General features: G+C 38.5%; 1 protein-coding gene across 24 annotated transcripts in view; it reads right to left on the reverse strand.

Annotated features, from left to right (window-relative positions):
• Positions 1-1,255: 1,255 nt before the first annotated feature.
• The window catches only part of RIMS1 (regulating synaptic membrane exocytosis 1), a 381,212-nt gene continuing 358,452 nt past the window's right edge, over positions 1,256-24,015 (reverse strand). For all 24 annotated transcript variants that reach the window (XM_083177228.1, XM_083177237.1, XM_083177214.1 and 21 more), the window contains 4 exons: positions 17,139-17,251; positions 8,939-9,040; positions 5,631-5,770; positions 1,256-3,873 (listed from right to left, as the gene is read on the reverse strand). In XM_083177228.1, the coding sequence (XP_083033354.1) occupies positions 3,655-3,873; positions 5,631-5,770; positions 8,939-9,040; positions 17,139-17,251 (574 nt within the window). In that variant the 3' untranslated portion in view covers positions 1,256-3,654. The remainder of the gene's footprint in view (positions 3,874-5,630; positions 5,771-8,938; positions 9,041-17,138; positions 17,252-24,015) is intronic.

Below are 24,015 nucleotides of genomic sequence, written 5' to 3' on the forward strand. Positions count from 1 at the left end.
TGCATGCACACAGTGTCTATTCTTGAAGACAGAGGGACAGGGATAGATAGTGACAGGAATGTCATCCCCCTACAGCCCTTTGCAGTGAAGCCATGGTCTTTCTCGATGTTGGTGCAGCTTCGAAGCGCAGGGGTCCGGGATTCAGCAGCCTGAATGTTAATGTTGTGAGGTTTGAAAATTTTTACATAAAACTATTTTTGAAGCAGCTGAAATGTATAGTAGTCTCAGTCAGCACAACATTTTCTGAATCAGTAGATTATAATGTTTGCTCTTTGCTCCAGAAAAGCTTACTTTTAATTTAAAGTTACAATTTATCTTTTCATAACATGTCTCTGCCCTTTGCCTCCCACATACTGTTACCTCAGAAGAAAAGATGGACAGCTCCACATTTTGACAAAGTATAGAAACATTTATTAATTTCCATGTGTAAAGGTGGTCTTGCACATTACATTTTGGATTGCCATTTAAGCCTAGTAGTGCACAGACTATGAAGATGACAAAATGTCGAGAGACCATGCTAATTGGACTCGTATCTCTGCATGTACAGCTTGAGTGGAAAAAGACTGGACTTACATACAGCACATATATGGGCAATTATGACAAATGTCTGCACAATGGTGTGGCTAATCAGCCAAATCAGGGCAGTATAAGCAGGGTCTAGAATGGTTATCACATTCTAGTATGGTATTTGCTAAACATACAGTATAGCGCAGAATATATGTAATGGCATGTCTTAATTTATTTTGCAAATTGCATCCAATCATAAAATATGGATCACTTCAAAAATCCATAAAAATACAGATGTTTCCAGTTTTAAACAACCACCCATATCTTAACCCTATGTCATGTACTTGTTTATACACAATATACTGTATAAGCACCATTTCCTTTTGGTGAGCTCATTAAAGAGGTCACAATCAGGGTTATATTGCAAAAACCTTTTAAAAGCTAGAACGTGTTTATCTAATATACAGTAGTGCATAGAACATGAACCCATTGTAACCCACACAAACGGATGTTAGTTGTTTAAAACATTCATTTGTATTTAGCCTTATTATTAAATATAAGATTATGTACATTTAAGGCATTTTATTTTATTCCAACAAATCCCCTGCCATTGTATTTATCAGTGCTTATAACATATTTAAGATAGTTACCCTTTAATCTTGGAGGAAACTGAGCTGTCTTCTTCTGAGCATTCCTTGCAAGGATCAGAAGCCATTACACATACTTAAAGTAAACGACAACAATAATGGACATGAAAAGTAAAATTTTATTAAACATGTTTACATAACATGAGTTGGAAGTTTATTTAAAAGCACAGGGGAGTGTTAAGACAAGTGGTCAAAATAGAAATATACTACCCAATTATAATTAGTTCATTTGTTTGGCCACTAAAACACAGAATCTATTAGTGCACCAGTGCCTCCTGCTCAGCAGGTCAAGCAGTAACCCATCGTTGCCCTACAGAAATAGGGGGCATAATGGTTTCAGCCTGTATATTAACAATAAATAATTCACTTGGTGCAGGCAGTATGTCTATGAATCAAAACCTAGTGTGTACACAATTTCTACATGTGTTACAGCCCCACAGTAGGAATTTACACCAAAATATTTATCATAAGGAATTTGGTCCGTACTACATTACGTTTCCATAGGGTAAAAAATAATGTCCAACTAGAGGCATTGAGCACCAGACTAGCACATGTAGTCTGGTACAAACCTGCAAAATGTCTATAAGAAAAATGGATGGCTTAGATTTTCTGATTATGTCATTATTATTACGGGCAAACTGTACAAGTACATGCAACATACAAGCTGGCCTATGTGGAACTAACACACATTATTAAATCGCCTTTTTTTGTCTCGTTTTTTTTTTTTTTTTTTACAAAACGTTCATGCAGCTTTGTGTAACTCCATGTCATGCTGCTCTATTTGTGTGATCACAAAATCCAATGGCCCAAACAAGGAAGAAAACATACCAATGCATCTGCACAGTCTGCAGCTAATAGCACACGTACAGAGACCACAAGGAATTTCAAGGCCAAGAACAAAAATAAGAAAGAAATGCAAATTGAAAAGGGTTTTCATTTTTTTTGCTTTCCCAAAAAAGTAAAATATTTTGCGTTAAAAAAATCAAGCTTTGTGCTTGCATCAATCTCTAACAAATGTAAACTAAAATCTGATAAAAATATTAGTAAGTGCAGAATATTTTAACTGGAATTTCCAGTAACGTTTAAACAGCTCATATACCATACCCTACCCAGGACAGATACAGGCGTCTAAAGTGACTCATATCACGGCCTGGGTACAGCTCAAAGTGTCATATGCTCATCCCCACCACTGGGCAGTATTTTGCGATGCCAAATATACAATTTATACACAGAATAAAGTACAGCGATTGGCTGATGGCAAATCAAGACTTGTGCAGACGTCACATCATTTGTAAATAGCTAAGGAATTAAATCTTTGCAGCAGCCGCACCATTGGTTGCAAACAGACATCTTCAAACCTCTCCCATGCACAAATTAAAATATAAAAGAAAATATTAAAACCATTATTAGTGCTACAATACAAAATTTACAAAATAAAAGTGATTTTTTTTTTTTGATCCTCTAATTTTTTTTTTTTTTTTGGTAAAGAATAATTTTAAGCAACCATATATTCTAGGTACTGAAGAAATATTCCACGGGTTCCCATAGAAATAACACAAACATGTTGGCTTTTGTTTAATCACATTATTGTATGGTAATATGTTGGCAAATAAACTTTCCTAGTTGAGTGAAATAATGACAGCTGTTGCATCCGAAGCAATTGTGTGTAGTGTTAATAACTTCATGTAAGAACTAAGATGCATTTCAGTGCACCTGGATGTTATTATAAGGGTTCTGGTTAATGTAACTGCTGCACTGCAGCATCTGCATTTATTCCTAGCCCTGATGCCGGAATGTGAGGATTAGTGCAGACAATTGCTATGCTCCAATAGAATTGCAGCATGCAGTATAATACATAAAATACCTCTGTGGTTCCAAGTTGTGTAACACTACATGAAAAAGCAATGCCAGTAATAATAGGTCAGCACTACATAGCAGTGCTTCTCAAAGTCACTGTCAGTATTTCAGGCGGCGGGGAATATTACACAGAACTAGAATCATCATCATCAATTTTGCAATGCTCAGCTTTTAAGAAATCAATAAAAAAGGACAAAAAGCTTTATGTGAGAATTATCACAAATGCTTTTATGAAACTGGCAGATTAACACATTGTAAAAAAAAATATGGAATTAACAAGTATAAAATATGCTGAAATACCAATATGATAACACTGCTTATGGTCTGTAAAAATGTATCACAAACATTTCTAACAGAGTGAAAGCTTCCAGTTTGTAATTCAATGTCAGCCTTATCATCCCAATGAGCATGTGTGACTTCCTATAGTGCTGAACTGTATATTAATTTACAGTACTCATATTCTTGCTTTTCTGTGCCAATAAAACTCATTTTCAAATCTTTTTTGGATCATTACTACAGGCAAAAAAATAAATGATTGTCTGTCTCCAGCAATGCTTTTGATCATGTAAATATATCATTCTGATTCTTTTATTGGGCATTAACATTGTGATTACATCAGGTTAAACTCTTCCTTTCCAGTTCATTATGACCTAATAGAAGGAGGACCTGTTGAGCTTTCAAGAGATGATTGGGAAGCCCTGCGAGTAAGGGGTGTCAATGTTGGATCCACCAATGACGAGGGTGGAAACAACTTATACCATCCAATCACCACGCTGGACAGATCAAGTTCTTCCAGGAGAATCTGTGCAACACCCATAAAACTTTTGTGATCCATTCGGCCATAGTCTCCCCAGACAATTACCTTGCAAATGACAAAATAAACAGAATATAAAAAAATCAAATTAAATATTGAAATTCCTGATATAGAAAATAAAATAGAATTTCTAATGCTAGGTCACTGTGAAATGTTATACAGTCTTGAAAAAAAGTCCCTTTTTTTTAATAAATAAAGTATATTTATTATACATTCTAAGCTAATGATTAAGCATATTTGAAATAATTCTTATCATTCATATTTAAAAAAAAACACACAAAAAAACAAAGGAATAATATAATATTAAGTATAAGAACAAGAAAAATTGTAATCTCTAGATCAGCATTTTTTGTCCTGATTCCACAAGATTGCCTGAATTATGTTTTAACTGGTAGTGATTACAAGCAATTCATTTTGAGTTTTATATTTTTAGTTTGTTCTAATGCATAGAAACAAAGATATATTTGCAGAGCATTAAAGTACAAAAGTACATAATGCATTTCTGGTGTTAGATTGTATTCCCTACAACAGGTATTCCTAACAGATAGATGCTTGTATATGCAATTGCACCAATTACAGTGGTCCTATAACATATGCTTTTTTAATAATACCATTTTTCCACAGAAAAGCAAATTTCCGGGTTAAATATTTGTACCCGATAATTTGCCGTTCAACATGGGTTCATTTATTGTGTGATAGGGTCAACCCGAGTCAGAAAGTCCTGGGTCTTGAACCAGGAATTTACCAGGGTTGAAGACCTGGGAATTTTAACCCATGATGACCCTTTCACACAGATGTTAATCAGTAAATTACCAGATAGAACATTTTTAACCCAGTAATTTGCTTTTCTGTGTGAAAAGAGGTCAGACTGGGACCTGCAATACAACCCAACACTAAAATGCTGAGTAAAAGCCGGGATTTAGGGGCTATTTTTCTGAAACTGGTACAGGAAACTTTTAGCCTGTGTAAAACATACTGTACTCTAGTACAGGTGTGGCCAAACCTGTCCTTAAGATCTATCAACAGTTTATGTTTTTCAGGCAACCTGTGGATCTATAACAGAAATGAATGCAGCATGTTTGAAAATGTGACAGTTAATAATGATTACAGCTGTGCACCAGCTAGGTGATTTAGATTACGTGGACCATTGCTAGACCTAGAGGACTGGTTTGGCCACTACCTGCTCTAGGGTGTCATGATTCAAGAAAGTTTCCCTACTAACCTGGAGAACATGTATGCATGCAGAGCTGTAGTTGATTTACTTGTGAAAATAAATAGCTGTACAAAATTGATTTTGTTAGTAATACTTTTCATTTATTATTGCTTTGTATTCATACATTTATAATAGCTGTTTTGAGGAAGGCCTGAAATAAAAGTGAATGGATAATTAAGGGATATTAGTTGCAGTTTGAGATGCTCAGATACCTATTGCAATGTTTTTGAAATCCAGTCCTCAGGGCACACTACACGCATGTTTTCTAGTATTGTAGCTACTAATCTGATGAAGGGAGCAGGATGCAGAATGCATTTGTAATTTAAATCTGAATGAAAGATTTATTTAGCACCTTCTAGAAGATAAGAGATAGAATCTGATTGGTTGCCCATAGCAACATCCCATCTGCAATTGAACTTGCATCTTAGTAAATTTCCCTCAAAGTGTGCCGAACCTTCATTGTTTCCCTGTGAAAACTTAATAAATAATATAGTCTAGAGGGGCTGAATAGAATCTGTGGCAGGCTAGCAGAGGCTTACATGGTTATTACCCTTGGTGTAGAATACTAGTGGAGAGGACTTAGAATATTTACCTGAAGGACCTTCCCATGAGGACTTTCTTCAAACACCAAGGACTGTTGATAGAGAGGATCAAGGGTTTTTCGTGCAATTCTTGTCTTCTTCTTGGCTACACAAGCTCCGTTTTCTAAAAGGTACACTTTTACGTATGGAGCTGAAAGTAAAACGTAATATTGAAGATAACTTTTTAATTAAAGGCTAATGGTGGTGTTTTCTGAGAAATTTCTGAATATTATGGCTATAACAATATGCAGGACTGCTTTCAGATTGAGGGCCAGATGCACTAAACTTCAAAAGTGATAAAATGGAGAGTGATAAACAGCCAGCCAATCAGCGCCTCCCTGACATTTTTCAAACACAGTCTTTCACATGGCAGGTAGGAACTGATTGGCTGGCTGTTTATCACTCTCCATTTTATCACTTTTGAAGCTTAGTGCATTTGGCCCAGTATAACCATATCTGAATTTAACAGACGACAATGTTTTTATATATTCTTTTCCAAAGTGAAGAAACAGCTGACCCTTACAACTCCCTGGACTGTCAGCAAAATCTGCTATAGATGCGAGTCTGAAGCCAGCAGCAGCTGTTATTATAAGCTTCTCAAAACGAACTGAATCAGCCCGTTAGAGTGTACTATTTTTCGTGACAGATTTTCTACCTTCAAATCATGAAATGGTGTTAAGTTATGCTTGATGAAGGGTGCATTTGCTTAAATGCAGCAAACCTACAGGTTTTATATGTGGTGTACTCATCAGGCACATAGGGGGAAATTTACTAAAGGAAATTTGTAAAAAATAGGTGTATTTGTATCTAGAAATACACTTATTTTTGGCATTTACTATCCCGAAAATACGGCAATTCATATTTGTAATGATAGCACATCAATATGAATACGAATTGCCGTATTTTCGCGATAGTAAATGCAAAAAATAATTGTATTTTTGGATACAAATACACCTATTTTTTTTTACAAATTTCCTTTAGTAAATTTCCCCCATAATGTGCACTAATTAGGTGTAAACTGTGGAGACATGCATTTGTACTCTGAATAAATGTAGAAAAATCTGCATGTAAAAAGTTGGAAAAAGCTCAGTGTGTGCCTTGTGTACAAGTATGTATACATACATCTCATTATAGTGTCTTGATTGTAACTTGAGTGTTGCTAAGGTTGCATTATATTATTCTTACACAATATTGTAAAACAGCGAAATGTCATACACACAATATAGAATATTGCATTGACTGTTATTAATAAAAGTCCTACTCATTATAAAATATAATTTCCATATATACTCGAGTATAAGTTGACACGAATATAAGCCGATGCACCTAATTTTACAACAAAAAAACTGGGAAAACTTATTGACTCAATTGACTCGAGTATAAGCCGAGGGGGGCTTTTTCAGCATAAAAAATGTTCTGAAAAAGTAGGCTTATACTCGGGTATATATGGTAAGTACAAACATTAATACAGAGTACAAATACTGTACATATTAAACACAGGACCCTGCAGGTTGAAATGCCCAGAAAAAGTCCTGGGATTTTTGTCCGGGAGACATTCACACCAGCACTAGACTGAGATCAACCCGGGAATCTAGGCTGGTGTGAAAGGGGCCAACCCGGGAATGCCCGGCATGATCCCGGGCCCAAATTCCCGTATGTCCCTGCATTTTATGGTGTGAAAGGGGTGAAAATATTTTATACATCATGCATTTGGTGCGCATGAACAGTATGGAGGGGTTACCTTATAATGTGTCAGAGGTATTTTGCATCTTAGTAATATAGTAGAAAAAGTGACATGCCGCACTTATAGGCAGCTGATGAGGAGTAACACATAAGTGGTGACCCCAAACAACGTATCGGTATGTCCAAGTTAAACAAATACACAAAGTTGTGTTCCCTTCACCAACGCTCAGACAAAAGAAATACACATCCCTTGTATGGGATGGACGCCTCTTCTTTTCCGCCTCTCTAATTTATAGGGAGAGAGTGATAGATATAGATGTGTTATCCACTCCAGGGAGATACACTTGAATGGGATCCCTTCACCAACATTCAGAGAGGGGAAATACCTTACATCCCTTGTAAAGATAGGGGTCTCCTCTTCTCCAGTGAAAAAAAAATCAGATATAAAAATGATATCAATATAAATGCATGGATATTAAAAACTATAGAATTAGCACCATGGTTTTGTATATAAAACAATGTGGGGGAACCCCCTGCAAGATGGATATAATACTGGAGAGTCCGTTCCTATATTACCCCTAGACGGTCATGAGGATGTGTGATAGTTATCACCCTTGATAGGGTATAGATGTCCTCCTCCGAGTGTCCACTGGTCGGCCCAAAGTTGGCTCAAATCACCGACAATTTGTGGTTTTATAGTGCTCCCCAATAGATGGATTGTAGTTGGTATATTACTTAAGGCTGTCCTTGAAATGGAGGCACATGGAGGTGATGTCCTTAGTGGAAGAGGCAAATTTGTAAATCCAGGGGTTGGTTCGGACTTCGATTCAGATATGTGTGGTCAATAGAGGGGGGTCCCCAATATCTCCCTGATGCGTTTCGCCACTCCTGTTGGCTTTATCACCTTTCATAAAGCCACCAGCAGTGGCAAAAAGCGTCAGTGAGCTATTGGGGACCCCCCCTCTATTGACCACACATATCTGGATCGAAGTCCGAACAAACCCCTGGATTTACAAATTTGCCTCTTCCACTAAGGACATCACCTCTATGTGCCTCCATTTCAAGGACAGCCTTTGGTAATCTACCAACTACAATCCATCTATTGGGAAGCACTTAAGCACTATAAAACCACAAATTGTCGGTGATTTGAGACAACTTTGGGCCGACCAGTGGACACTCGGAGGAGGACTTCTATACCCTACCAAGGGTGGTAAATATCACACATCCTTATGACCGTCTAGGGGTAATATAGGAACGAACTCTCCAGTATTATATCCATCTTGCAGGGGGTTCCCCCACATTGTTTTATATACAAAACCATGGTGCTAATCCTATAGTTTTTAATATCCACGCATTTAAATTGATATCATTTTTATATCTGATTTTTTTTCACTGTATAATAAATCTTTTATTCATCTTATCACATGTGCGCTGTTCACATTGTATTTTCTTTTTGTCTTTCCATACGGGACTAACTACCCCGTTTACTGAACAGCTGCTGGTTAAGCCACTCTTGACAAGCGCCCCCCAAGTTCTGACCCCTAGGGGACGGTCCTATTTCTATTTTTCAATTGTCTCCTCTTCTCCGCCTCTGTGGAGGGAACACAACTTTGTGTATCTGTATTTTGCAACTTACCTGGTGTGGATTTGGAGCCTGGCTTTTGTGTAAGGCCTCTTGCTCTTATTACTTCAACTTCTAATTGTCCTTTCTTGTCCACCATACCGATCTGTATGTCACCTGTAATGGCAGTTTTAGATTGGCATAATTAATTGCAGCACGTGAGATATCACTATAATTTAACATAATTTGCGCACATTCAAAAATGTTTGTCTCTCACATGATGTATAAGGAAACACACTCAGCTATACCCAAAATTCAAAGGACTTTATGGCATCTGCCATGAGAAAATACCAAAAGCTGAAGATTGGTCATCACAGCACACTGTGTTTTGACTGAGGTGTAATGGAAATCCCATGAGAGTGCCTAGTGAGACAGGATTGGGGGATGTCCTTTTAGTTAGCATTTGTGGAAAAGTGGCTGGTGGTCCCTAGAGGAGCCTTATGTAGGTCTGTGGATCTTGTTGTTGAGAACATACAGCAACCAGAGATAAAACAGTCTTTTGTACTGGGAATAGTACAAAATGGAAGATATCCAGTGCTTACAGTAGTACACAAACAGGTCTAATAACTGCACTGAGAAGAAGAGAAGCGCAGACAGGTGAAGAAAGCATGGCTCCTGTACACTGAGAAGCCTGTGATATGACTACTAAAGAGGGTAAATGTATAGAGGGGCTATTGCACTAGGACTTCTTTAGATCATATTCAATTAGAATAGATATGATTTAAGTCTGCCCACTATCTCGCTGGACACATACAGTACCTGCAAATAAAATGTATTACCTGTGGTACAGTAAAAAAAAAAAATTGAAAACACACACTTCAGGGCAACGACGAACAGACTAATTTTAATCACTCTATTTTTTCTTTACTAAACTTTCACATTTTAAATATATTTTGCTGAAACAACCATTTTATATGAAAGTATTAAAAGTTAATTTTTCACTTTTACATTTTTTTAATGGATAGCAAAGTTTACATGACAATAAACATTTTGATTCAATTTTTGGTATTGGTTTTGTTATAAGTAGGGGGTAGGGTGGGTACAGAACGAAGAGTAGGGAAGGGGGTAGGGGAGTTGGGGAGGGGGGTACAGCATCGGAAGTTAATTTTTAATATCCCTTGTTACTAGTGCGCCATAAACAGACACTTTCTGTTATTTCAATCCTAAAGAGAGACAGTGAGTTTGTTTGTGATATAGAGGTCTGTCTATAAGATATATTTTATATAGTTATACAGTATGTCTAGTGTCCGTGTGTAACTGAAACACTGCCATCTGCTAGCAGCGAGTGAAACTACATCTTTCTCTTTCACACGTAAAGAAACACAGAGGCAATCACAAGGTAGCAGACTAGCTTTCGAAGCTTCTGCTTTGAGCGGGCTTAGCTAGTACTAGTATATACATATATATATATATATATATATATATATATATATATATATACACACACACACACACATACTTTTCTGTAAGGAGGCACTCAGCAATAAATTCTTCTCACCACAGAAGTGAATGCAACGTTTCGATGTCTTTATTTTCACATCGTCATCAGGCAAACAGACAAACATACACCTTATATCCCCTCCAGGATACTAATCACCTGGAGACCACAGGTGAAACTAATTGACATGAAGCCCCCTCCTGACGTCATCCGTCCTAGCCTATCACCACAGCAACAGGTGTAACAATATGAAAACAAGTGACAAAGTGCAAAAATATTTTTAGTATGTGAAAATATTTGTGTGACGTTACACCTAATAATTATTGTACAGATATTTGCATACAGTAGACTAAACTGTGTACATACAGTGTACAAAACTGCTTATAGTGATTCAAACAATAGCATCAGATCATTTCTATTACTATTGGGAAAAAAACGGGAGGCTGTTGAATCTCAGGTGGTGTTCCTGGAAGTTGGTGCTAGCCTCACGTAGATGCTTATTTCCTGAATTAATTGGGCTGTCTGGAGGGCCCATTATGTGAAAGACATCATTGTAGCCATGCTTCATAATGCTGGTAACCATGGCATTGTGTGCTTGGGACAAAACATTGTGATTGCGCGTCACGCATAAGAAACAACTCTAAATATTTTTTACTAAAGCCCCCAAACTATGGGCCAGATTCATTAGTGACCGGTCCCCCGATGGTGCGGTTCTGCGCATGCACAGGGTCACTGTATGAATGCCTTCAGGGACTATCACAGTCGGGGTAGGGGAGGGAGTGGGGCGGGCAGGGGCCGAAGCAGGAGAATGCACAAAGTTTTATGGGCGTCCTCATGAAGACACTTGGCATTCCCCTGGGGACGCAGGTGGGCCAAATGGCGGCGGCACGGATGGCCATTCAGCCAGGCGGTGTTAAGCCGCTCACTAAGCTTTGAATGACCGTTTGATTTTTTACTTTGTTATTTAAATGAAGACAATAACATAGACAGGTATGTATAAAATGTTCTGTAACCAGCTATAACTCTATAGGGAAAACAAATTATATTTCAAGTATGATAATCTTTTCTAAAAGGGTGCAATATCTACCGAACAAACATGTGTTATTAATTTTTATTTTATAATGTAATGTACAAAAACGGGTTTACAATGTAGACATGTTTTCAAAATTAGAGTTTTGTTACAATAATTCGGTCTTCGATATTAGGTTTAAAATTGTCAATTCTTCGTAAGTGCATTTTTATTTTACTGAAAGACTTGTGCTTGGTATTTAGTTTATCATTCAAGGAATTATGGGCAGGACACACAGACGACTGTAATATCTCATTTACTGTAGGTCTGATACAGTGCATACACAGGAATTACGCACAAGTCTGGGTCTATTTAAACAGTCAGCAGAGGGTGCCAACACATTATAATGTAAAAGGCATTCTAGCACGTAAAATTGAAACAAAATCTCAATGCGAATCAACCTATTTTTATTCTGTTGCAATTCTCAGAGCTCAGAGTTGTGATTCACATACTGAAGAATCATCAAGCAGTAATCAGATAAAAAGTATTTATTCTGCTTCCACAAGGGAATACAATTCACTTATCTTCAACACTGAGATTTTGTACGTAGACACATATGTTATCTCTCCTGTGTTCTTGTTACAGTATCTTTCAAAATGTTGCATATCAGCAATATTTAGCAAATCACACTCCATGATATTTTCTCCAAGGTCTTCACACCACACAGTTTGTAATTGTGGTTATGTATTGCCAGCAAACATATTCATAACAATAACCATACAACAGAGGTGCATCTGGCTAGTGATGTCTGCATATGGGCGCTTATTCTAGTTGAATCGGATGGATGCGTATTTTTGGACGGCTACCGAGTGTTCTTAGCCCTGCCTACCGTACCCTCACACCATCCGAATGCGGTAAAACACTGACCAAACGGACCGCGAGCGGATGTTTCATGCGAACACCTCCCCTATCTGTGGAAACCTCCCCCATCCTCCGATGGTCGCCAACCATCGAATCATGGACTGCGTGGTCAGGCAGCACCGAGTGCTCCAGACCACACGGACATTTTTCTGAATGAAAGCAGGAATATGGGCGGGCAGCTGACATCCGGCTATGTCAGTTGTCCGCCCCCACACCTGCGTCACAGCCGCATTACCATACGTACGCCCAGCGTTTTCATGGGAACGCCCATGAAACGCGGGGCGTACGCATATGGTAATGAGCCTAAACAGCTCTTCATGCCCCTCTCCACCCCCTGATCGGATGGTTCCATATGATCCTTTTCTGTACGGAACTCACTTCGTGTTCGTACGCGTGAGGCTTCGCACATGCGCAGATACGCCTCCGCAAAACACTAACCATCGGCCATCCGTCCGCATTCGGAGCCATCCGACTCAACCAGAATAAGGCCCATAGTTTGACCGATCTATAGAGCAAAACCTAATAATAACGTCGTTTCATCTAAAGGCTTGTTCGCTGTTTTCCAACAAGCCTTTCTGTGAAACGGCCATCTGAAACTATGCGGTGACAGGCAGTACGCAGCTTCGAATGCACACTCTGTTCTCCTAGTGAGACACCACTGAGGATCTCTCCCTTAATAACATCCAATGATACACCGGATGTGCAAGTATACTGTCTGTTATTAATCTTTTTGTTATTCAGTAATTATATAATGTGAGAACTTGTCCGTAGTTTTAGGAAGAATTTATATTTATACTGACACTTCTAGAGAGCACTAGCTCTCATGACATCAGGGGAAATGTACAGCAGATTCCAGTTCTATTTCTTCCTTCTGTCTGGATATGCACATACTTAGTAGACTCTCTCACTCACTGCGTTCACTGCCATTGAGCACATGCACGAGCAGCAGTAGTTGTATGGCTTGTAACTTCTTTCCAACGTTGGCACTATATATAACTAATGTATGACTGCATAATTACCAATCTAGCACAAAAAGAAAATGACACGGGTGTGTGTGTGTAGATTCCCATAACATATAATATAAAAAATGTACTCCGGAGTCTAACTATTCAGATACATTTGGCTGTTTATGCTACAGAGTTACTGTTTAACCATCTCTATACCAGTGTACACTTAAGTCACTGGTGATACCAATGGACAATTGCTATTAGAGATGTTTATATCACTTATTTTACTAAATATGTTCAGAGTGATCATATAAAATGACTACACAACAAAGTGCTACATAAAAATTGATAATCCACAGTCTCTAGAATTACTCACGTGGATTGAGAAAGTAGGTGCTTGGTCATAAAACTTGTCCCTTACTCTGATATTGCGATGGGATTATCATCTGTAACTGCTGTCATTGCTGGTTTTATATTTATCTGTGTATTTTGTTCTAGATGTGGATATATTTTCATTTTAAGTAATAGTGGAAATATTAGAGCAATATTTTGCTGATAAGAGTGCCCCAGCATACGCTTTTGTTATTTCCTTACCTGATGTACTTAGAAAGGCAAGATTAAATACTTAGGTAATGTACAAAAAAAAAAAAAGCTAGAAAGTTATATCAAACTGCATGTTGTGCCAGAAAACAAAAATGCTAAACTGTAAAAGATGTAAAAACTTTAACAAAGGGAAAAGGACATCACCAGGACTGCATGTTGGCATCCGCTGTATTGTTGCTGACAGTGCAATAAATGGAAAGAGCACATTCCAAAAACTGATTTATTGGGGGAAATTTACTAAGATGTGTATTCTACTTCACATGTGATGTTGCTATGGGCAACCAATCAGAATCTACTTCTTATTTATTTAGCACCCTCTAGAAGATAGTAGACAGGATCTGATTGGTTGCCCATAGCAACATCACATTTGAAGTAGAATACACATCTTAGTAAATTTCCCCCATTATGTCAAAATGTCACAAAAATGCATAGCAACCATGTTCAAAGTGTTATTTGCATTAGTGTCTTAGTTATTACTGTGAGTTTAAGTAACTTTATTAAAGTATTATTACACTTCAATTATGAAGTGCTACGACAGGTCAGTAGTACCTTAAAAGGTAAGGTACTTCAGCAGAAACATTATGAATAAAAACAAGAAAAACATTACTGCTTCAGCAGTCATAAAACTCACAGAAGCAGCTGGGGCAGAACGGGGGGGGGGGGGGGGGGGGGGGGGGGAGATTACATAGAGGGGGTTATTCTAGTTCACTCACAAAGGCACAATCCCTCTCTTGTGGACAAAACCATGTGCACTGCAGGTGGGGCTGATGTAACATGTGCAGAGAGAGTAAGATTTGGGTGAGTTATAAGGGGGCAGATGTATTAAGCCTGGTGAAGAGATAAACTGGAGATAAAGTGGAAGGAGATAACGCACCAGCCAATCAGATCCCAACTGTCATATTTCAAACACAGCTGATTGGCTGGTGCGTTAACTCTATGGGCTTCTCTCCGCAATTTCCTCTGAGAGGGCTCCAATTGGTTCCCTCACAGCACCCTTTATGGAACATGCATCACACTGTGTTAAACCCAGAAGTTCATTAATTACAAATGACAGCATTTCTAGGTGCATGCCACCATTTTTTAAGTCAGGACATATTGAATTGTGGATATGAAGATTAGTACATCCTGTCCTAAAAGTATTTCTATAATTAAAACCTAAACTAATGTAATACTGACAGCATAGCAATAATTAAAAACAGACAAATGTATGTACACTCTCAACATCTATGTAAGCCGTGTATATAATGAAGGGATGTCTGATCCAGATGGCTCTTTAGCACCCAGCATGAGATTGGTTTAAGGGACAAAGATAATGATAGCGGTGTATGGAAACACAGTGTCCATATGCGTAAAGTAGTGCTTGTCATCACATTGGCCAAAGGTAGTTAGGGGCAGGTATTAAAATGAGTGAGATTCCATGTATCACTTGTTACTAATGATAAATGGTGCATCAGCCAATCGGACTCTATCCTGTGATGACAAAAAAAATACAGGAGCTGATTGGCTGTACCAGCATTTATCATTCGTAATACCAGTCGTTGTTAAATCTGCCCATTAATGTGGCTATTGTGGCTATCAGCACTTACGTCCACTTTGCCACTGAATCATAAACACAGGGCCTTATTTTGATTGCCTCGCTTGGACACAAATTAGTTCACAGAGAGTATCTTAGTTCACAGCACATGCATACCATTCACAAGGCGCATGTGCAGGTTTGGGCAACCGTGCACGCTCGCGACCTTACAAGTAGAAATACGCTAGCGATCAAACTCGTGCAGAGTAGGCGACATGTGAGCGTATGGATGGGCACGGCCACAAAACTGGGTGGAAACCAGGGTGTATACTGGGGTGGTGACTACAAGTGCTGGGCAGTGGCTTTGCTCCACTGTGCGAGCGCTCGGACTGATCGGGCTCAAAATCATTTGCTCAGTAAAAGTAAGTCTCACACCTCGCAGGCCAACCCACATTCGCATGGGCAATCAACACACACAATTGCTAAAATACAAGTATAGTACCTGCACACAATACACACTCATGCAGCATACACATTTCTCTCATTAACCAATTAACTAACTACATGCCAGCCACACGGGAAGCACACTTTTGCAGTTTAAACATTTACACTTCTCTGCATTCATATCTCTTATATCTTTCATTGTTTTTACCCACAATTGCACGAGTATTATTTGGTGCTTTTATGTGCCATTTTAAAATCTCAAACCTTAAACAAATGTGCCTGTCATTTGCCCCAATAGTAGACACAATTACAACAAGTTGGTGGAGGCAGCGGGTAACGATAGCCCCGCAGCCCCCCCGGCGCCCTCACTTACTAAGCGCCTCCCCGCCACCGTGGGGGCTGCGGGGCTCTAGTTACACCACTGGTTTAGCCACAACAATTAAACAAAAATATAAAAATTTATGAGTGACACATTAATTTTCAAGACATTTGTGGGACACATACAGTACTGTACATTGCCATTTAGTTTGGAAAGTGAAAAATTAACACTAGAAAGAGACAGGTAATAACAGTTAATTACCAGTTCAATTTGGGGAGGCTTCTAATTAATTGAAACCAATAAACACCACGCAATGATGGTCATTGGTTAATGGGTTGTCAATGACTTGGAAGCAAATTTGTGCTTTGGCGTGTGAAACACCCGCAGAGCGTATTCGCTCGGCCACCCACTGGATGTCTGAGCGAAGAGGCTGAGTTACATGCAAACACTTTAGCGTGCGTGTAGAGTAACGCCACTCTCCTTTGGAAGCGAACAAATGGGTTTGCGTGGCTTAGAGGTGTGCCTTCTCTGGCCATGTGCGAGTGGGGGCCGTTCGCTCGGCTGGATGCGAATGTGTGTCCAAACGAATGAACCTGAATAAGGCCCACAGTGCCCATTGATAATCAATCATTCCTAGCTGAGTGTAAATCTATATAACTAAAGCAGGAAAACAAATGGTGTCCAAGACAAATGGTGTGCTTGTAGCAACAGAGAAGTCCCAGTAGTGTAAAGCAGGTATTTCACAGAAGATGGAGGAAGCAACCAGTAATTTACAGTTTTTTTCAACTATTTGAATTTTTTTATTTTATAAATAATTTAAACAAGAATTCTTGCTTTTGGAGACAATTATTTATCAAATGCAATATTATCAGCAGTTTCAGAAGTCTATTATGCTTTTGCAGATTGGTAATCATGACTATTCAATTCTGTAACTACTGGTCCAGTTTTTCAAATTGAGTTGGAGATGCTCCTCTCCCTGCACTCTGCATATGAACATCATACTGTAAACTGCAGGTCTTACCCATTGCTGGAGTTGCCAATGTCTGCCGACCGACGAGTTGAGCAGGACCCAGTCCATCTAGGAAGTCACTGAACTGGCTGTCAACCCCCAATCTTACTCCTGGAAATATTAAACTGCAGAAAACAAAACACATACAGCCGCAGTAGTATCCTAAAAGTAAATTCAATGTTTTTTCATCTCATTAAATATTTTATTTAAATCTTTAACAGTTTTCCCAGCTTCTTTGCACCCATGCGAGTCTTCTCTTTTTATTTTTTCAAGTGCGTGGGAAACTGGAGGGAGACTGACAGTAGTAACAAATTGGTATCGTACCAGCATGTAATGAGGAAGCAGTGACCCCTAATGAGTCACACTGACATATTTCAATAAGACAACATGTACTGTACAACTTGCTGAGCTCTCCTACACTCGGTTAAACTTTATGGTTATAGGTCAGTTATGAAACCGTAACACTGACTGTCACATGAGTTCATTTTCTAGGAATTCTGCATCTCCAATTACAGTGATTACTACAAAAGATTAAATGACAAAAAGACTTTAAGGCATTACTTAGCATTGTAAAAGAACTAATGGTTAGAAAGCTCCCAATGAGCCTTTGGAAATGATTCAAAGCTTGCATGATTAAGAACGCATTGTATTTTGTTTCTGACAATTTCCAGTGAAACTGAATCATACTGTATACACCTGTTGAATCTGTGCAAAGGACTTCACTATCTATGAAAAAATAGCTTTCAATGGAATTAAAAGTAAGTTTATATTAAGCAGTCGTTTTTATTTAGATCATCACAAAAGATTTTCAGGGATTCCTCATCACCACTCCAAAAAAATAAAATGTCGTCTATGTTCTTCCCAATGGGCCATGAAAAGGTTGGCATAGCTGGGGGCGAAGCGTGCGCCCAATCTCTATATTTTCTTTGTTATCTATAATCTTCCTTTCTCGGGTCCCCCCGAAAAAAAGAAGAATTACAGATAACAAAGAAAATAAAGAGATTAACCATTCGAGGAAAAAGGAGCGGGATGAAACAACTAAAAGTAAATAACTGGAAGATTTTAACCCAGGACCCTATATTAGGCACTAAAAAACCAGCTATTCTGTCTTTTATATATAGGAGAGAGCCCACCATAAGGGATACTTTAGTCCACAGCTCAATAGAAACTCAGAAAAGACAGAGCATTCGCTCAAAAGGTTTTCATAGATGTGAAACATGTTTAATGTGTCAAACTGTAAAGGGTGCCTATGGAAAAATGCAGGAGTTCATGGTCATCGGTAAACTATATAAGATCAATGAGTTCATCACATGTAACTCGAAAAATGTGGTTTATGCAATGGAATGCTTCTGTAATTTATTGTATATAGGCAAGACCACAAGGAATTTGAAAACATGCCTAGCGGAGCATATATACAATATAAGAAAGGGCTTAATAACCCATGCTCTATCTGCCCACTTTAAAAAGAATCATAATTGTAATGAATACAATATAGTTAAATTCTGGGGCATCCAAATGATTTTACCAAAAACAAGGAGTAGAGACGTTGACAAGAGATTACCACAACAGGAGATGAAATGGATTATTAATTTAAAGACACCATCTCCACTTGGTCTAAACAGTGACTTTGAGCTTAAATGCTTTTCAGAATAGGCACCCTCTATTTCTTATTGTACATTACTGTATTTCATTTTTTTTATGCATTATATTTGTATTTTAACTATACTTTATTCATGCACTATTTTTTACCCCGTTATATTCATCTTTTAGATCGTTATGGCATTATAATGATTTATTTGATGTCGGACTTTATAACCCAGTAATCAGTGGAACGCAAAGCAATTGTTCCGGGATCCCATGAGGGTTATGACAGTGACCACTTCCGGCTCCGCCACAAGTGGAATACAGAATGGAACGCAAAAGACGCTAGAGATCGGCGGCCATACTGTTTCCTGTCCCACGCGCATCATGTCCGCCGCGCCATCCATCGGCGTCATTATGGACACTTGTGTGGACTATGATTGAAGGGGGTATAAATAGGAGCTATTATGGAACTTTCACTACACTTCTATCGAAGAGCAGTTTGCTCGAAACGCGTTAAGTGTACCACACCTGCCCAGCTGACTTGCAACCTGCACTTGGACGAATCACTTCAACATCTTCTTCTGACCGGATTATCTGCAGCAGTCCAGAGGGAGAGTGTTGTCCACCAGTGTAGCAGCTTGCCAGTGGGATGACTTTTCATGCTTTTATACTTGTCACAAAATTGTAAGTGCAAGGATGTATTAAACCTGTATATCTTTTTAAAGGTGCTGCACAATTATATTATTTTTGTGGTCTATTTCTCTGTGGAGGGACAAAAAGGCCTATTTTCTCATTTTAGGAAGGATCACTGATCTGTTAAGATAGCAAGAACACCCTGATACACAGGTCTATTTATCTATATTTATATTGTACCATGTGGTGATGTTATCAATTTATAAGGGAACAAAAGGGAAACCGCCATCTGGTTCACATACAACCGGTGGCAATAACACTACACCTGTGAATCAGGCAGCATATCCCTGGTATGGTGTGTACACACTTGTACAATCTGCAAGAGATCCAGATGAGATTTTGACTATATAGTCAAAATCTCATCTGGATCTCATGCAGATTGTATGGGTTTTAACCCTTGCGATCCCTATGCGATTCCGATGCGCGCTCCTGTATCGCAGCCAGAAAGTCTTGGCTGCCATATAATCCAGCGTCCAGATCCCAGTAGCTGAGACCGGAACTGGGTGATTGAACTTGTGACCTATGTGTGCTTATAAATGTTGTTAGTATTCACTTGTGGCTTATGGCTTGACAAAAACGCCAATAAAGGCATTGAAACATTGCTTCAACATAAACCATAACTATGAGTATTTTTTTATATACTGAAGTTTGACCGGAATTCCGCAGCCACGACCCTCTGCATTCAGGGCGCAGCTGTTCTTTATCTGAAGGCACCTGGCAATTATCACGCAGTAAGAAAGGAGTACCAGCATTTGGAATTAATTATATATAAGTATATTTATATAAGTCCATTTATTATGATTATATAGAGAAATAATTAGAGGCATCTAAATTCAGTATTTTAGACTACAATCCAGAAAATCCAGAAAATAATGTTGCAGACCTCAAGGAAAAAATGCACAGTATTGTGTTCCAGAGATTAGCAATAAGCATCTAACAAGTGTAATTTAGTGTAATCTTCCTTATTCTCATTTAGACTTTAACCTACAGAATTCAGACTAATGTCCCCTGCGGGGACTGAAACAGCTTAATTCAATGACCTGAATCTACCATGAATAGGACGAGTAAAATGTAATTTTCCTTTTACATGATCTTTCCTTTTCAAGCTGACCTACGTAGAAATGCTAGTTTCTTTATATTAGGCCAAAGAAGGAAATGTACAGTGATTGCACACAGGTTGCTATTCATATGAAAAGATTGTGGTGGGCTTGTGCTTGAATAATGAAGAGTATTACAAATGTATGTGGTTATTATAAGTTTATTAACCAGTGTCATAATGTTCCATTAGTAGGATATGTGTAACAAATTTGAATGGATAAATGTGAGTGTGCAGGTATCAGCAAATACAATACAATAAAGGGGAAAGGGAACAAATGGAGGTACAAGTCTGAAATCTAACAAAAATGTAGAAAAAGTTTGAACTCTCACACTGTGTTTGTCCTGTAAATAGTTCTGATCTTGTTGGCCTCTGTGCCAAATTGAATATGTTTTGAATATGTTTATTCAGGTAGGATTGTAAACCACATATTTACCTTCTGATGGCGCTTATCTAATCTTGGTAGTGCTTCTGGAAGGGCTTTCTCTGCTTTTCAAGTCCCCTGCTGGTAGCCCATTAGGAAGTTGATGTGTACATTTCACACTTGGCTGATAGGAACAGGAGACCAGCGGCAGTCATGATATTTCCATGACCAACATCCTCATAAGATTTTGCAGCTCTCCAGTGCTGTGCTGCACTTGCTGGTCTCTCATTTCTGCATGTGATCAACTATCATGCTACAACGTCAAAAATCAAAGAAAGAAGCAGCGCTACAACTACAAGGAATAAACGATACCAATTTTTCAATAAAAAATATTATTTATAATAGAAATATTATATTATAACATATTTAATGAATTTACATATACACAAAAAACATACAATAAAATATATTTAAAAATAAGATACTTTAAAACTATTTCCTCCAGCGGCACCGGATTGGGAACCGTATAAATAGTGAGGACTTACCACTGTGCAGCCCCTAATTCTCCATCGGCAACTGAGGGTACCGCACCACTAGAGAGGACTCAAAGCAACACATGAGGGTACATTTGTTATAACTTCTCCACGAATTCCTCCAGCGGCACCAGAAGATCAGGAACCGTACAAATAGTGAAGACTCATCATTTGTTTTCCCCATTTCATCTTCAGGCAGCTGAACTGGTAAAGTGCACTTACCTTCAAATTTATTATATATCCTAGAGCCACATGAAATAAGGCTCCCACAATTTCCATCCTATGAGTGAGGCTTAATTTTAAAGTATCTTATTTTTAAATATATTTTATTTATGTTTTTTGTGTATATGTAAATTCATTAAATATGCTATAATATAATATTTATATTATAAATAATAATTTTTATTGAAAATTTGGTATCGTTTATTCCTTGTAGTTGTAGCTTTCTTTGTTTTTCTTTACCAATTGTATTTTCTTTATAGTTCTTTGTTTTTCTTTACCAATGTTTTTCTTTTTCTTTGTAGTTGTATTCTTTCTTTGTTTTTCTTTACCAATATCTTTTATAAGGTCTGACTACCCCTATACCACAGCAGCTGCTCTGGGAGAGCCAACTCATATCACAGGTCCCCCTACCTCTGCTTGTTAGTAGAACCTTTGTTGTACAATGTACATCGGCCTTCTTCAGGGATTCAATCTGCGCCATCATGACTGTGAGCGCACTTTTATGCATGTAACTTGGTAGTATCATCTATGGCAGCGGTGGGCAACAGGCGGCCCGCGGGCCGGATGCGGCCCGCGAGATGCTCAGGTCTGGCCCGCCGCACTGAATTCTGACACTATGACAAGCGGCCCGACTAGCTGAGCCACTTGTCATTTAACCGGCAGCCGCAGGGCTAAAAGTGCGGTACTGCAAGACTGTGCCCGTCGCGCACAGAATTACTGGGAGTGTGGGAGTGACGCGGCAGCCACCTCCCCGCCATTGGTTGATGCAGCCGACACGTGACCGTGTCCCCTCCCACACTCCCAGTAATGCTGCTGAGGCGGGCGCACTGAAGTCGGGTTTTGCCGGGTTGTGCATGACGCGGCTGACGACTATGCAGGCATCTCCAGCAATGGCAGGAGGCTTCCCCTCTCTCAGCACCTGAAAAATAATAAAAGTAAGGAGCTGACAGCAAATTATTCTATGTGCATATGCTATATATATATATATATATATATATATATATATATATATATATATATATATATAGGTATATCTCCAACCCTGGTGCCCATCCAAAATGGCGATGGATAGGCAGTGAATGATGAAGGAGGCACTCAGATGAAAAAAGTGTCCGTTTTTCTACCAACAATATAAAACCTGTTGAAAAATCCTTCATTCACTACACATATATAATATCCTGGCTCCCCTTGCTCCACGGCCCTTAAAAATTAGTGAGCAGCTGCCAGTTGGGCCTATATTATTTTATATGTGTATATATATATATATATATATATATAATACAAAGAGACCCAAACCGCGCACACAAGTTGGTGAAGCAGTACCTCTGAGGATCCCCTGTTAGACGGGACCCAAACGTGTTTAGGAATGAGAGTGAAAGAGTTCAGGGTGCGCTAACAGTAATTTCATACAATTAAAGATATAAAATACATGTAATAAAAAGATGCCGCTTAGGCAACAAATGAATTACAATACATTGATTATGACAACAATGATTGGGTATTTCAGAATAAAAATTTGGCCCAACGCGTTTCGTCAAAACGTTGACTTCCTCAGGGGCTGAGAAGGTATTGAGTATGACAGATTTGGCGCTTCATATATGGAAAAAAACACTAAAACTCCACTTGTGAGATTTCTGTTCTTAAAACATATGAAGGAGAATTGACTGCCATCAAATTGGGGCTTTTTATAAAAAACGGGTCGCTACCCAAAAAAACTTTAACATCGGGGTATAGAGCATGGGGTAGGAAATCCCCCTCACAGATAATATACCGTCAGTAATTTCCAACAACTGCCCATATATCACTGGGCCACCGGATGTAGACTCCTAGGGATCAGGATTCAGCCTGTGGATCCCTAGGAGTCTACATCCGGTGGCCCAGTGATATATGGGCAGTTGTTGGAAATTACTGACGGTATATTATCTGTGAGGGGGATTTCCTACCCCATGCTCTATACCCCGGTGTTAAAGTTTTTTCGGGTAGCGACCTGTTTTTTATAAAAAGCCCCAATTTGATAGCAGTCAATTCTCCTTCATATGTTTTAAGAACAGAAATCTCACAAGTGGAGTTTTAGTATTTTTTCCATATATGAAGCGCCAAATCTGTCATACTCAATACCTTCTAAGCCCCTGAGGAAGTCAGCGTTTTGACAAAACGCGTTGGCCCAAATTTTTATTCTGAAATAACCAATCATTGTTGTCATAATCAATGTATTGTAATTCATTTGTTGCCTAAGCGGCATCTCTTTATTAAATGTATTTTATATCTTTAATTGTATCAAATTACTGTTAGCGCACCCTGAACTCTTTCACTCTCATATATATATATATATATATATATATATATATATATATATATATATATATATGTTTTAAGTTGTGTAGGTAGGGGCCCCAC

Source organism: Crinia signifera, chromosome 3 (assembly GCF_055691185.1).
Source record: "Crinia signifera chromosome 3, ASM5569118v1, whole genome shotgun sequence".
NCBI lineage: Eukaryota > Metazoa > Chordata > Amphibia > Anura > Myobatrachidae > Crinia > Crinia signifera.